The sequence below is a fragment of the Paramisgurnus dabryanus genome, chromosome 4 (assembly GCF_030506205.2).
Source record: "Paramisgurnus dabryanus chromosome 4, PD_genome_1.1, whole genome shotgun sequence".
NCBI classification, from domain to species: domain Eukaryota; kingdom Metazoa; phylum Chordata; class Actinopteri; order Cypriniformes; family Cobitidae; genus Paramisgurnus; species Paramisgurnus dabryanus.
Genome location: NC_133340.1, coordinates 33,877,776 through 33,892,366, shown reverse-complemented (window position 1 = coordinate 33,892,366; position 14,591 = coordinate 33,877,776). Strand labels below are relative to the sequence as shown.

General features: G+C 34.4%; 1 protein-coding gene across 1 annotated transcript in view; it reads left to right on the top strand.

Moving 5' to 3' along the window:
* myo15ab (myosin XVAb) overlaps positions 1 to 13,324 on the top strand; it is a 56,093-nt gene extending 42,769 nt beyond the window's left edge. The window contains exons 51-68 of the mRNA XM_065254923.1: positions 86 to 197; positions 1,925 to 1,999; positions 2,082 to 2,328; positions 2,716 to 2,820; positions 2,899 to 2,971; positions 4,350 to 4,422; positions 4,516 to 4,589; positions 5,185 to 5,267; positions 7,944 to 8,074; positions 8,736 to 8,830; positions 8,924 to 9,001; positions 9,088 to 9,184; positions 9,694 to 9,854; positions 10,417 to 10,550; positions 12,201 to 12,334; positions 12,439 to 12,572; positions 12,666 to 12,806; positions 12,887 to 13,324. Coding sequence (XP_065110995.1) covers positions 86 to 197; positions 1,925 to 1,999; positions 2,082 to 2,328; positions 2,716 to 2,820; positions 2,899 to 2,971; positions 4,350 to 4,422; positions 4,516 to 4,589; positions 5,185 to 5,267; positions 7,944 to 8,074; positions 8,736 to 8,830; positions 8,924 to 9,001; positions 9,088 to 9,184; positions 9,694 to 9,854; positions 10,417 to 10,550; positions 12,201 to 12,334; positions 12,439 to 12,572; positions 12,666 to 12,806; positions 12,887 to 12,988 — 2,049 coding nt within the window. The 3' untranslated portion in view covers positions 12,989 to 13,324. The remainder of the gene's footprint in view (positions 1 to 85; positions 198 to 1,924; positions 2,000 to 2,081; positions 2,329 to 2,715; positions 2,821 to 2,898; positions 2,972 to 4,349; positions 4,423 to 4,515; positions 4,590 to 5,184; positions 5,268 to 7,943; positions 8,075 to 8,735; positions 8,831 to 8,923; positions 9,002 to 9,087; positions 9,185 to 9,693; positions 9,855 to 10,416; positions 10,551 to 12,200; positions 12,335 to 12,438; positions 12,573 to 12,665; positions 12,807 to 12,886) is intronic.
* The last annotated feature ends 1,267 nt before the right edge of the window (positions 13,325 to 14,591 follow it).

Here is a 14,591-nt window from a genome sequence, read left to right as displayed (position 1 = left end):
AACAGCTTTATTTTCCGGTCAACCACATTGTCACATAAGAACTTGAGGGTGAAGATTTTTCTTCTCTCTCCGACTTTATCCGCAGGATTCGGAGTATGTGGTAGCAGAAAGGAACTTCATCACAGATGACCGAGGTCTGCTTAGCTTCCATAAAGGAGATATTATTCGTCTGCAAGCTATGGATGGATTAGAAGAAGGTGAGACACACACACACACACAGATGTTCATGCACATGGGCAGTGGTGGGACAAATGGGACACCCTGTAAACCGTGAGACAACTGTTTAAAAATTTTTAGGTGTGTGGACTTGTGACCATAAGTAGCACCGATATATTTGTAGCAATAGCCACAGTTAGAGATCCACTGATATAAAATATTTCCACCGATGGCTGATTATTCAGACTGATTTGCTGATATCAATGTCAATACTGATAGTTTGGTGGTTAACTGATTTACTCTTTCCCAGCATTGATGAGTTATCTCGTCAATTAGGAGAAAACATTTTCCTGCCAATGACAAGTTTTTATGGCAAACCACATTTTGGCTATTATCCACTAGGTGGCACCCTTACCCAACTAAAGCATTTACAGATTCAAAAACAATTAAAACTGTGTATGTTTTATCACTCTGAATCTGATCTCTAACAAAAGTACTTTACAAAAATACAATAATCTCAGCTTTTCGTTCAAAATATAGTATATTTGAAGAAACCTACCCATGTTTGAGAGGTTTCTTTTAAGCAAGGGGTCTGTTCTTTAATTTGATATATTGTATGTTTATATATTTAAAGAAGAAACTTTTTTGGAAGGCATTAAACTTGTGAAAATCATATAAAATGCTGTCGCTGGCTGGCAACTTTTTAAAGATGCTGGTGGGGAAAGAGTTAACTTGCATTAACTAAATTCTGAAGATTAAATTTTCTGAATGTTATTCATTCATATAACCATTAATATTTAACATTAAACTATTTTCTATACACAGAGCTCAAATTTATTGCATTTTCCTGTCCTCTTTTGATTGACAGTTTATATCAGCCATGACTATGGCCGATGGTGTGTGAAAAATTGCTTTTATCGGCCGATAGCGATAAATACATTGTATGGATAAAAAAATTATGAAATAAATAATTAGGATATTAAGTAAAGATCATGTTCCATAAATATATTTTGTAAATTCCCTACCATAAATATATCAAAAATGTATTTTACATTAGTAATATGTGTTGCTAAGGACTATATTTGGACAACTTGAAAAAAGGGATTTTCTCAATATTTAGATTTTTTTTGCACCCTTAGATTCCAGATTTTCAAATAGTTGTATTGTGGCCAAATATTGTCCTAACAAACTATTCATGAATGCAAAGCTAATTTATTACATTTATTTAAGAAAAAAGACCATTATGACAGGTTTTGTGGTCAAGGGTCAAAAATGTCGGAAAGTCAAAGATAAAGTATATACTATTTTATTAGATTATAATTTTCTCTATTTTGTGTTTTTTTTTCTTCTTTCATGTAAAGCTGATTCGTGCGGACTTACAGCACTGGACATTTTATTTGACATATTCAGTTCAGCTCATGAATCTCTCTGCTATTGAGCTGATGATTTAATCAGGGTGTTAAATAAGAAATCATACATAGACAGTGCAGTGGGTCTCCACTGATTCATATTCAGGCTCATCTGTAATATTACTGCCATCTAGTGGAATTTTTAGGAATAAGTTTCAATTATAATACGTGACCCTGTCTGTGAACTCCAGGTTAATGTATTATAATCTAATTAAGTGGGATTAGGAGCAGCAAAGTTTGATTTCAATCTTTGACATGACCTTAATCACAGAATGTTCTTTACATTATATGAGGGATATATACGATAAACTGCTTGTTTTTTATCGTATTAATGGTTTGTGTGTTTGTTGGTGTTTCAGGTCAGAGTTACGGATGCGTGGTGAGGAAGAAAGTCGTGTACTTCGAGGAGCTAAAGCGAGACACATCAGATTTTGGTCAGACTGCATCATTATTTTAATACTATCTTAGTAAACTAAACCGCTATAAGGAGCACTATTCAACAGTTCATCTTTTCAGGTTGGAGGTTTGGGGCGGTGCAGGGCCGGAGTGGAGCCTTTCCAAAGGACTGCGTGTTTCCAGTAGCTGCTCCTGATTTCCTGAGCCTGCCAGCAGAGAGGAGAGATGAGCCGAGAGACAAACAGGGCCGGGTGGCGGCATCAGGAGCCGTCGCTCTCGCTGTTGGATCCGCCGCTGCTGCACATGAACTAGACCCATCACTGGAGGTTTACAATACATATACGTTACTTTACATCAACAGACATTTATGCTTATAGTGGTGGAAGGAACTATACAATGAACAATATTATTGATATGTAATGTTTCTGGGTAGTTTAATATGTAAGTGTTTTTATGACATGCAGAATCTTTAAAGTCGCCATGAAATCAAATTTTACAATTCTTATTTTTATATGTAATATTGTAGTGTTTATTATAAAAAATGTATCCGTGTATCCTCCTCGAAATGACCTCTCTTTACTTCCTGTCACGAGGGTGGGGCAATTGGAGACTTGTTTTTGCCAATATTGAAAATGTTGTGGACAAAAGGGAGACCTTAAAGTCAAAAAAGTTGAGATGAACTGATGTACACTATAAAAATGCATTAAAATCAATGTCTGTTTTGTGTATCATAGTTGGATTCTGGTGGATTTGGGGATTTTGATAGCTCTGAAGTTGAGGGAAACATTCTTCTGGACAGCCAGTACAACATGGTGGAGTTTGCCAAGAAATATTTCAGAACATCGAACGGAAGCAAGAGGTACTGAAAATTAGTGTTACAGTTTGTTTATGAATCACATTAGCGCAGAACTAAATCCAGATGTTTTTGTGCGAATAGCGACTCATTTAGAGATAAATCTACTAAAAGCAAAGGAACCAAAGACCCCGCAGAGATGGTGAAATTCAGCAAGGTGAGCATTTTCTTACTATATTATTCATATATGTGAACACCCCGGCTAAAGTTGCGTAATTTAATAATGACATTTTGGATATCAAAGTAGTCATTACCATAAACGTGTGATAATTGCTGGAATTGACAGATTAAAACCTAAAGGCCGAAATATGGTAAATGTTTTACACGTATGCAGGGGTCAGCATATTGTGCGCGTGACTCAATTTTTTGTCGTTGGTGTGTACTGAACGTGCACCGGCGCACATTGTATGCGTAGGTCACACATGCGCCTACAGGAGAATATAGTGCATGCTTCGAATGTCTGTGTACTTGTTTGAGTCAATTAAAATATGCTGTGTGTTCGACTGTGTGCATATGTTGTAAAAAAACAGACTATACTCTGGGCTTAAGCCTTCAATATACAGTACAACACTTAACCCTTAAACAGTCAAGAGTGGAAAACGATGAGCAAAAAATCATTTCATGACATTTTTTGCATCATCTGGACTTATGTAAAAGATATTCATTGTAATTTTTAAAATATTTTATATATTCAGGATTTTATGAGTTGTATCTCCCAGGATACATTGCCCTATTAAGGTATAAAAAAAAGGATAGTTATCAAAATTTATTTTTTATTTGCAGCAAATATTATGTGATTCTGACTTCCTCTCTTGCTCTAAAACATGCCATCAGATTTCTTCAACCTTTTACAGGCTAGGGACCCCTTAATGAATTGAGAGGAGGAACAGGGACCCCCAGTACATGTATCAAATTAGGACTGTATTTATTATTATTTATTATACATACTTTGTTATTATGGTGATGTTACAAAGAGACTAAAATAATAATTTTTGGCATACTACATTAATTCTGGGTACGTTATGCTTTTAATTTAAAGTTTTTTTATTTGTTATTAGCATATTAATTTATTTTGTTTGAATTGCAAGCGGGGACATGCACATGCACTTTATTTGGAGGACCCCCTATAATACCACCACGGACCCCCAAGGGTCCCCGGACCCCCAGTTGAAGACCCATGCCATACATATTTTTTCATCCATTTTAAACAGTGTAAACAACAGGTTTACTAGTAACATTGCATGTAAATAACCCAACTAAATGTAAGTAGGCCTAACTAAGAATGAGCAGTTTTTGAATGTCTTCATTGGCTTCATTGGTGCTCTTTCTCCTCCACCTGCAAAAAAAAATATTTTTTAGATAATAATAATTTGGTAAATTATTTAACAATTGATTAATTTTGCATACTACCTGAAACATACAAACAAGAAACTGAAGATAGCGTATCCCGGGGGTGCACGTTGCCTGTTTAAGGGTTAAACTTCACAAATACACAAAAACACGCACATGCTTACATGTGATTTCTCTCTCCTCAGAACCCTATTACAGAATCTCTCATAGACTTCACAGACCCCAACATGAACCGGGTTGCATCTGACATTTTCCTTGGTGAGATGAAACACTTTCATTTTATATACAGTACGATGGCTTTTATATAAGTTAACACTGATGTTTGTCTTTCTGGGTTTGGTTGGGGTTTAGCCATAATGAAGTTCATGGGAGATCATCCACTCAGGGGCCAATCAGAGCAGTTTGTGGTTTGCACCATACTGAAGGTAAAACACTGAAAAATACATCAGTTACAAAGCAAACACATAGTCCTGTTTCAGTAATGACAATATGCTCAATTATCTGGAAGTAGTTTTGCTTTTGCTTTGGCTTTACTTTTGCTTTCAGATTTAGATATCTTAATTTTTTTTCACTTTTACTTTGTTTTAATTCACTTTGGCTTTACTTTCAGTTTTTATTTGCTTTATCCTCACTAACCTTTACTTGTAGCTTTACTTTCACTTTCTTTTTTGGGTAGGTCATTGCTTGGGTTTTTTTACATCTTACAATAAGGTTGTCTTTGTTAACAATTAGTTAATTTGTTAGCTAACATGAACATGAACAATACTTCTACCCCATTTTTTTAATCTTAGTTCATGTTCATTTTGCCATTTGTTAATGCATTTATAAAATCAAGCATTGTAACTGTTAACATTAATTAATGCACCATGAACTAACATGAATAACTGTATTGATATTAACTAATATTAACATGTATAATTTTGCAATATGCATGAATCCTTTACTAATGTTTAAGCCTATTGCAATGTGTTACTGCAATTGTTTATGGACTAAAATACATGACATTGGTGTCTATTCTAGTTAACTGGGGAATTTGGACTGATGAAGGATGAGGCGTACTGTCAGGTCCTTAAACAAATTACAGCTAATACCAGCACTAAACCGTAAGTACACCAAAAGTAGACAGTAGTGATATATATACTTTACTCAAGTACATTTAGTTTGACAAACTTTTACTTTGCTAAATTGTGTATATATATATATATATATATATATGTAGATATATATATATCCAGGCACGTGCACACATAGACATCAAAGGGGGCTTGAGCACCTGCCCTTGTTTTTCCTGGAGAGAAAGTGCCCTTTTTTTCTGGGGTGCTTAAAAAAAAAAAAAGATCTTTATTCATATAACAACTGATGTCTGTCTGTGTCTTGTGTTTTTTACTTGTTGCTTATTTTAATTTAACATGAATTCATTCAGGAATAATTTAAATGAGATTTAAACTCTTATATAGAAAAATAGCGCTATTTGTGGCACACAAACGGTTAACAGATGAGTCCCTCTCCAAAATTCACATCGCTAATATGATTGGCTTTACCTTTCCTTAGTCCCGCCTCTCTAACTTACTGCGCTTTATGATTGGTTTGTCTACACTCGTGCTGCATCATTCGCGCTTCAAGCGCCAAAGCTCAGCCTGAACGAGACGCGATCATGTGCATGATTATGCAGGCAGGCTATCGGTAAGTGTTTGAGGATGAAAGCATTCTTATATTAACAGTTTTATGCACAAAATATGGGACACGTTGTTACACATAATGTTTCAGGGACATTGTTTTCCATGGCAATCCCATATTAAGCTGAAGAGTTGCAAACTTGTAACAGTGTAGTGTATGTAGTTTAAACAGACTGCTCAGAAAATAATAAAGCACAAACAATCAAATAATTGCTAACTGCAGTAGAAATCTGATGGTTCAGTATTTTACTTGCCCAGTCTGAATTTCACTGACATCACAAAAAAGTAAAATATAAAATACAAATAAAATAGGCCTAATCTATATTTGTTGTTTCTGACATGTGTAACCCTAATAAATATGAAACCTAAGATTAAAGGTGCCATAGGATGTGTTGTCATTATGTTAAATTGTTCTTTGACAATTACATAGAAGGTATGTGGCTTTATTAAGTGCAAAAATTATCCAGAAACGTTTTTACATGTCTATTTACAACCCTAGAATTTGTCATTTTAATTAAATGGTCTATTTTTGCCCTATTTGAAAGGGTCAAGAATAATAATGTTGAGCTCTGCTCTGAGGCTCATGTCAGAAGCTCAAATTAGTAAACAGACCTTGTATTTTGAGCCCTTATCAGACAAAAATACATTTTGAGTAACAACTAACATCAATACATAGTAAAATTTTCAGATGATACCATTATTCTTAGTTTGCTTACCACTGAAAGTAAAATGAACACTCACCAAGATGCTGTGGACAAGTTTGTCAAGTGGTGTGATTTACACCACCTACAGATTAACACAGGCAAAACTGTGAAAATGCTGGTTGACCCCAAATCAGGTGGAGATCAGAGACCAGTGGCCATTCATGGACATGATATCAGGCAGGTGACATCTTTTAAATACCTAGGAGTGTTTATTGACAATGACTTGAGTTGGCGTACACATGTTACATATATTTGTGCTAGAATCCATCAGCGCCTACATTTTCTGCGCAGACTTAGGTTGTTCGGAGTCAGTGAAAATATTATGTTAATTTTCTATAGAGCAACTATTGAATCCATTCTTCGGTATGGTATCACAAGCTGGTTTGGAAATCTGACAGTTAAATCAAAAACTCAGATTTTTAATTTGGTCAAGACAGCAGGCAAGATCATGGGTACCCCTGCACCTCTAAATCCGGGTGAACTTTTTGATCAGACAATAATCAGGCAGGCTAAGATCATTATATCAGATAACTCTCATGTACTTTCTTCAGAGTTTGAACTTTTAAACTCAGGAAAGAGGTATAGGGTCCCCCTGTGTAAATATAACAGGTTTAAGTGCTCACTGGTTCCTCTTTCAATTAATCTTATAAATAAGCAGCAATGTAGGTGAGACTAGTCATAATTTCCTATTATTTTAATCATTTTGATATCTGTGATTAAATGCTATTTAGGATCATGGTAATATTACTTGGATACTTGTGATTGAATGTTACTATGATCATGACACGATATTATTTTTGTACTAATTGTTTTTTAAGGTACAGTGGATTGCAAATTTGCACAGCTACTTGTGTAGCCCTAATGTTTTATGTACTTGTTTGTATTTTTTTTATCTGTTTTCATCTTTTTATCTGTGCTGTGTCTTTGTCTTAATTTGTCCTGTAGCAATTCCCTTATATCCCTCATTTAATGTGTTGTCCCTTTACTAACACACCTTGTGTGTTATTTTTCATTTTGCCGCTCACCACGGTCCTACGATGTTAAATCAGAAATGTCTTGTTTGCAAGTGTTCATTTATCACAAAATAGAGTAACACAAGTTACCAACTCATTTTAATTTCAGTCATTGTAACTGCGTTACTTGATTTAAAAAAAATACTTCGTTACAGGTTTATTACCGCTAAAAGTAGTGGAATTACAGTAACGGAATTACTTTGTAACCTGTTACTCCCATCACTGTTTTTAACACAATTTGTGTTGTCCCTTTCATTTATTTTCACATGAAATAACGCCTTAAATGGCATGACACACACAATGTGTTAAAAATTAACACATCATTTTTTGCAGTGTGGTCTGGTGTTTATGGTTCATTGTTTGTTTGTATGTGTGTTGTGTTCCAGAGAAAGCTGTCAGAAAGGCTGGCGTTTGCTTTACATACTGACAGCATTTTACCGCTGTTCTGAAGTACTGAAACCGTTCTTACTCAAATTCCTACGAGACGTCTGCAGAAGTCCAGAAGTGCTTTTTCATGGTAAATAAATATACTTTTATATTTACAACATACTGTATGTAAGTGCCTGAAAAGGTCATTTTATGCAATTTCATGTTTTCCTTTGTGGAGTGTTAAAGCAACACTATGTAGTTTTTTTACCTTTAAATAATGTCTCTAAAATTTTTTCAGTGATAGAACAACTTTTAACTGGACAAATTGTACTGTTGCTGCAACCTGAGCAGCCTCCTAGCTGCTACAAGCACACTCTGAAAGTGGCGGTGGAGGGTAGAGCACACAGCCCCGCCCCTCCCCCTGCCTGCAGAAGAGTGTCTGATACCAGGCACTGTTGCGCTTTTCAACCACATGGGGGAGCTGTAATTCATTTTTACATGGAAACTACATAGTGTTGCTTTAAAAGCTGCGTATATAGAAGATCCGTAAAGTGGCAAAGATTTAGGTCTCAAACCCAAAGAGATATTTTTAAAGTAATGGTTCCTCCACACCTTCCTAAAACGTCTCATCTAAACACATATATCACTGTGTGGGAAGATTTGCATAACACCGCCCAAATGTTAACGCAAAGAAATAAAGGGCATTACTTTAATTCTCACTGTACTAATGTTAAAACGTATATACTGTACACTTTAAACATTAAAATAATATATACAATAAACACTGTTTAATGTGTGATGTTTAATAGGAATTGCCAAAGCCTGTGAGCAGAACTTGAGAAAGACCTTTCAGTTTGGTGGCAGGAGTGTTTACCCCAGTAACATGGAGCTCAAAGCCATAATGGTCAATAAATGCATACATAAACACAAAATTATCACATATTGACACACAAAATTTTTTTTTATTAAAATAATATAAATGTATGTGTATTTCCAGGCTGGCCGTAGCTCAAAGCGACAGCTCTTTCTGTTTCCTGGAGGAATTGAAAGACACCTAAAGATCAAAACCTGCACTGTATGCCTCTCATTTAGTGCATATAGTCTGATATTTATTTGATTATAACAGTAGCAGATGAATGCATTTCTGTTTTGGGTGGACAGGTAGCGCTGGATGTAATTGAAGAGTTGTGTTACGAGATGGCGTTACAGAGAATCGAAGCCATGGACGAAAACACCATTTTCATAGTCACCAACAGAGGCACGGATCAATCTCATTACTATTCTGTGACTCTGTTCAGAATGTACTACTTGTGCATACTGCATACTACTAGTGTGCATACTTTAAAAAAATTGACATTACATTTATGCATTTTGTTTTCATCCAAAGCCATTTGCAGTGCCTTACAAGACATACATTTTATCTGTGTTTTCCCTTGGAATCGAACCCATAACCTTTGCACTGCTAAAGAAAATACTATGTAAAGCCACGTTAAATATTTCAAAGTATTTTATATATTATTGTCACATGACCTGATACACATCATATAAAATATTTAATATAAAAAAGTCTTGGCTGTCCAAGTAACAAATTGATGTTGCTCTCACCTCATCCTATATTAAGTATACTTACTGCATGCCACAAAAATAGTATGAAGTATGGCAGATCATCAGATCAAAATTCTATTTTCTGGATTTATCACAGTATGATTGTATTTAATAACACCGCAGACTTAGTTTTACTAATAAAGTTTTGATAACATCTTGCAGGTCAGAATGTGCGGCCGCTGAATAAGAGGGAGTACATTCTGGACATTGCGACGGAGGCGGAGCAAATAGACAGCAACTACAGCTTCTGGTTCAGACGAGTGATCTGGGCACATCCTCTCAAGTTTGACAACGAGCTCTGCGTCACCATGCACTATAACCAGGTATGACATTTCTGTCTTAAAGGGACAGTTCACCCAAAAATGAAAATTCTGTCATCATTTACTCGCTCTTATGTTGTTACAAACCTGTATACATTTCTTTGTTCTGATGACCACAAAGAAAGATATTTTGGGGAATGTTTGAAACCAAACCGATCATGAGCCCATTCACTTCCATGGTAGGAAACCAAATGAGATTGCAAGTTAAGCCAGTAGGGGGAGCCAAATCGGTGCAAAACCACTTGTTTAAAATCCCCCACCCTAATAGAGCTATCTGAGAGAGGTTTTTAGGAAGCTTCTAAGGCATTACAGACCCAAACAACAAAAATTTTTGTCTACATGTCACATCACAGAACAAGGATAAATACTCTGTTCAATCATTCTATGTCACCTTTTATTAATCCAATTTATTTAAAAAAAACTAAAGAAAAAATTATTTGTTAATTTTACACTCCATGTATGTTTTGATAATCGTTGCTGAAATGGCTTTAAGAATAAATAAACAAATAAATGTATCTGCAACTTTAATAACTTAGTCATGAATTTGGTATTTGTGTGGTTTCAGGTTCTGCCAGACTACCTGAAGGGTCTGTTGAATGTCGTTCCTCAGGGAAAGATCAGCGACCAGCAGTTTCACCAGTATGCCAAACTCGCTGCTCTTCAGCACAGAGCCAAAGACAGTCTCTACACACCTACTATGTATGTTTATATTTAATACAATAAACATTTACAATACATTTGATTTTTTCACTTTATAATTAAGATTTGGAAACCACATCTAAAGAAATGTACTGTGGTGTCTATCAAGTCCTGCAGGATTCCTTTGACATTCACTTAAGTCTTTTGCTCCTCTTTATCATCTCAGAAAAATGTTTATTAAAGCAATACTCCAGCCACATATCAAAATTACCCCATGATTTACTCCCCTTTAAGCAATCTGAGATACATATGTCCATCATTTTTCAGACGAACACATTTGGAGTTGTTTCATGTCCTTGCTTTTCCAAGCTTATAACTGTAGAAAACGGGGATCAGACTTCGAAGCCCAAAAAAGTGCATTCATCCTTGACAGAAGTAATCCACATGGACTAAGGGGTTAAAGGAATATTCAATTTTCTTAAAAGAAAAATCCAGATAATTTACTCACCACCATGTCATCCAAAATGTTGATGTCTTTCTTTGTTCAGTCGAGAAGAAATTATGTTTTTTGAGGAAAACATTCCAGGATTTTTCTCATTTTAATGGACTTTAATAGAGCCCAACATTTAATACTTAACTCAACACTTAACAGATTTTTTTCAACGGAGTTTCAAAGGACTCTAAACAAATCCCAAACGAGGCATAAGGGTCTTATCTAGCAAAACGATTGTCATTTTTGACAGTAAAAATAACAAATATACACTTTTAAAGCACAACTTCTCGTCTAAATCCGGTCCAGCGCGACCTAACGTAAATGCGTAGTGACGTAGGGAGGTCACGTGTTACATATATAAAACGCACATTTGCGGACCATTGTAAACAATAAACTGACACAAAGACATTAATTAGTTTCAGTTGACATACAACAACGTAGGAACGGTCCTCGTTCTCAACACTTGTAAACACTGGGGCGGAGTTTCGCGTTCGTCCTCTGTGACCTCTTGACGTCATGACGTATTGGGGTCACGTTGGCGCATCACGACCGGATTTAAAGTTGTGGTTTAAAAGTGTATATTTGTTATTTTTATTGTAAAAAATGACAATCGTTTTACTAGATAAGACCCTTATGCCTCGTTTGGGATCATTTAGAGTCCTTTGAAACTGCAATTTTAAACTGCATTAAACTGTTAAGTATTGGGGCCCATTAAAGTCCATTAAAATGAGAAAAATCCTGGATTTTTTCCCTCAAAAAAACATAATTTCTTCTCGACTGAACAAAGAAAGACATCAACATTTTGGACGACAATGTGGTGAGTAAATTATCTGGATTTTTTTAAAGAAAATTGATTAATCGTTTAACCCCTTGAAGCCATATGGATTACCTATGTGAAGGATGGATACACTTTTGGGGTTTAAAGTCCAAAGTTGTTCCCTGATCCCTGTTTTCTACCATTATAAAGCTTGGAAGATTGAGGACATTTACTAAAATAGCTCCAAATGTTCTCGTCTGAAAGATGATGGAGATATGTATCTCAGATTGCCTGAGGGTGAGTAAATCGTGTGGTAATTTTGTTATTTGGCTGGAGTATCATTTTAAATCAAAAGCTCAGTTTTTAATTTGATCTCAAACATTTTTCATTTCGTTCGACCCAATCCTATAATAATTGCTTTTCGAACTATTGATTCTCTCTCTTGTTGTTTCTCTCCCAGTCATGAGATTACAGAGTACATCTCTGTTGAGATTTTCGGCAGACAGAATCCCCAGCAGTGGATGCAACTGGTTGCCCAGCATGTACAGGCAGTCCAAAGCCTGAACCCTCACCAGGCCAGATCTCAGTTTCTGGGTTTGTTATTTTAATCAGTATTCATTGTATTTATACTATAATAAAAATTAAACCTTCTTAAATGGTGTTTCTTAATGTGTTTGTTTTGTGTGTGTGTTTTTCAGGATTGGTGTGTGCGTTTCCCATGTTTGGATCGTCTTTCTTTTACATTCAGAGCAGCAGCAATAACGCCATCTCTGCACCATGCGTCCTTGCTGTTAATCAGAATGGATTGCACTTCTTGCACAAAGACACCCATGTAACATTCACACAGATGTTTCTGTACACACTATAAAGTTTGTTCATTGAGATTCATCTCCTAACTTTTTCAAAACTGACGTTCTGTTTGCAGGAAGTACAGGTGAAGTTTCAGTTAAAACTGATTCAGTCGGCTTACACGCAGCGGCCCAGCGCTGGATCCAGTTACCCTTATGTAGACATCCTGATAGGAGACTTAACCAACCACAGAGTCACACAGTTACAGCTGGAACAGGTAATACACAGTCAACACATGACACGTTTATATGTAAATAAAGAATAAATGAATGATTTACTCTGTAATGTTGATTGTAGGGTCTGGAGCTTTGTCGGGTTATCGCCATGCACATTGAGAATATGCTGTCGGTTCGTGAGAAGAGGCTCACGCTGCCACCTAGTGAAATTACAATGCTGTAACAAACACACATGCAAATACACACAGTCTGTTTACATTTTACATAATTTCTTATTATAAGGACATTTTTCATTGTCTCATCTGAACTTAACTCCTTAAGGCAATGTTTGCACTAATTGTATGTATTTGTTATTATGCATTGATGATATTTGGATAAATTAATAGCATTATTTTTGTATTAACTGCATTATATTTATACAGTTGGATTGTGAATTGAATTAATTTTGCAGAAATCCTCCATGACGGGTGTTAAATAAATAGTTTTTGAAATGTTTTGATAAATACACAAAAGTTATTGTTATTCAGAGTAACATAAAATCAATGTAAAACCGTGCATACCTAAGGGATGTTAAAATGAATTTGTATTATTATTTTTTTACATTTTTTTCTTAATAAATATATTGATGAAACCACGTTGAAATTGTTTGTTACTCTCAATGTACTTTGTAGATATAGGCAACAAAAACCTCTGGCTTCATTATTTGTTAATAAATGTTTTATTTGGCTTGCATATAAAAAATTGCATATAAAGGAACCCTGCTCGGTATTTGGACTAGAAACATTAACTGATCAAACATAAGGGTTGATGGCTTACAAATTTTAGATTTTTATATTTAGTTTTTTTATTTTAAGATTATTTTTGGCATTTGATGAATCATTTTATCCTTAAGCACCACGCATGTTCAGTTAGAAAACATTTATTTAGCATTGTAAATGTTCACAAAAAAAAAACCATCACATAAAACAACATCATAGCATGCATCGTAATGCTAATAACAATATAATTTGTGCACATTGTAGGACAATATGCACACTATATACACACTGTCTGTCTATATATCTATTTATATTATATTATATTATATTATATTATATTATTTATTGTAGAAAGAAGTTAATTTGCATGCTGTTCTAGTCCTCTGCAATTGAAAATTATTTAAAGATAATTTAAAATTTATGTAATAAAATATATTTATTTATATTATATTATATTATTTATTGTAGAAATAAGTTGATTTGCATGCTGTTCTAGTCATCTGCAATTAAAAATTATTTAAAGATAATTTAATAAATATTTATTTAATAAAATATAATTATTTATATTACATTACATCACATTACATTATATTATATTATTGTAGAAATAAGTTGATTTGCACCCTGTTCTAGTCCCCTCCAATTGAAAATTATTTAAAGATGATTTAATATTTATGTAATAAAATATAATTATTTATATTATATTATTTATTGTAGAAATAAGTTGATTTGCATGCTGTTCTAGTCATCTGCAATTAAATATTATTTAAAGATAATTTAATAATTATTTATGTAATAAAATATAATTATTTATATTACATTATATTATATTATATTATATTATTGTAGAAATAAGTTGATTTGCACCCTGTTTTAGTGCCCTGCAATTGCAAATTATTTAAAGATAATTTAATAAATATTTATGTAATGAAATATAATTATGTATATTACATTATTTAATTTTGGCTGGTTTTATAAAATTGAAAAAGTGCTTTTTATAGCCTTGAGCTTTTGTTAAGAGTCTGTCAGCATCCATTGGCTGTCACTCGACCGGAGCCTCGTGCCAAC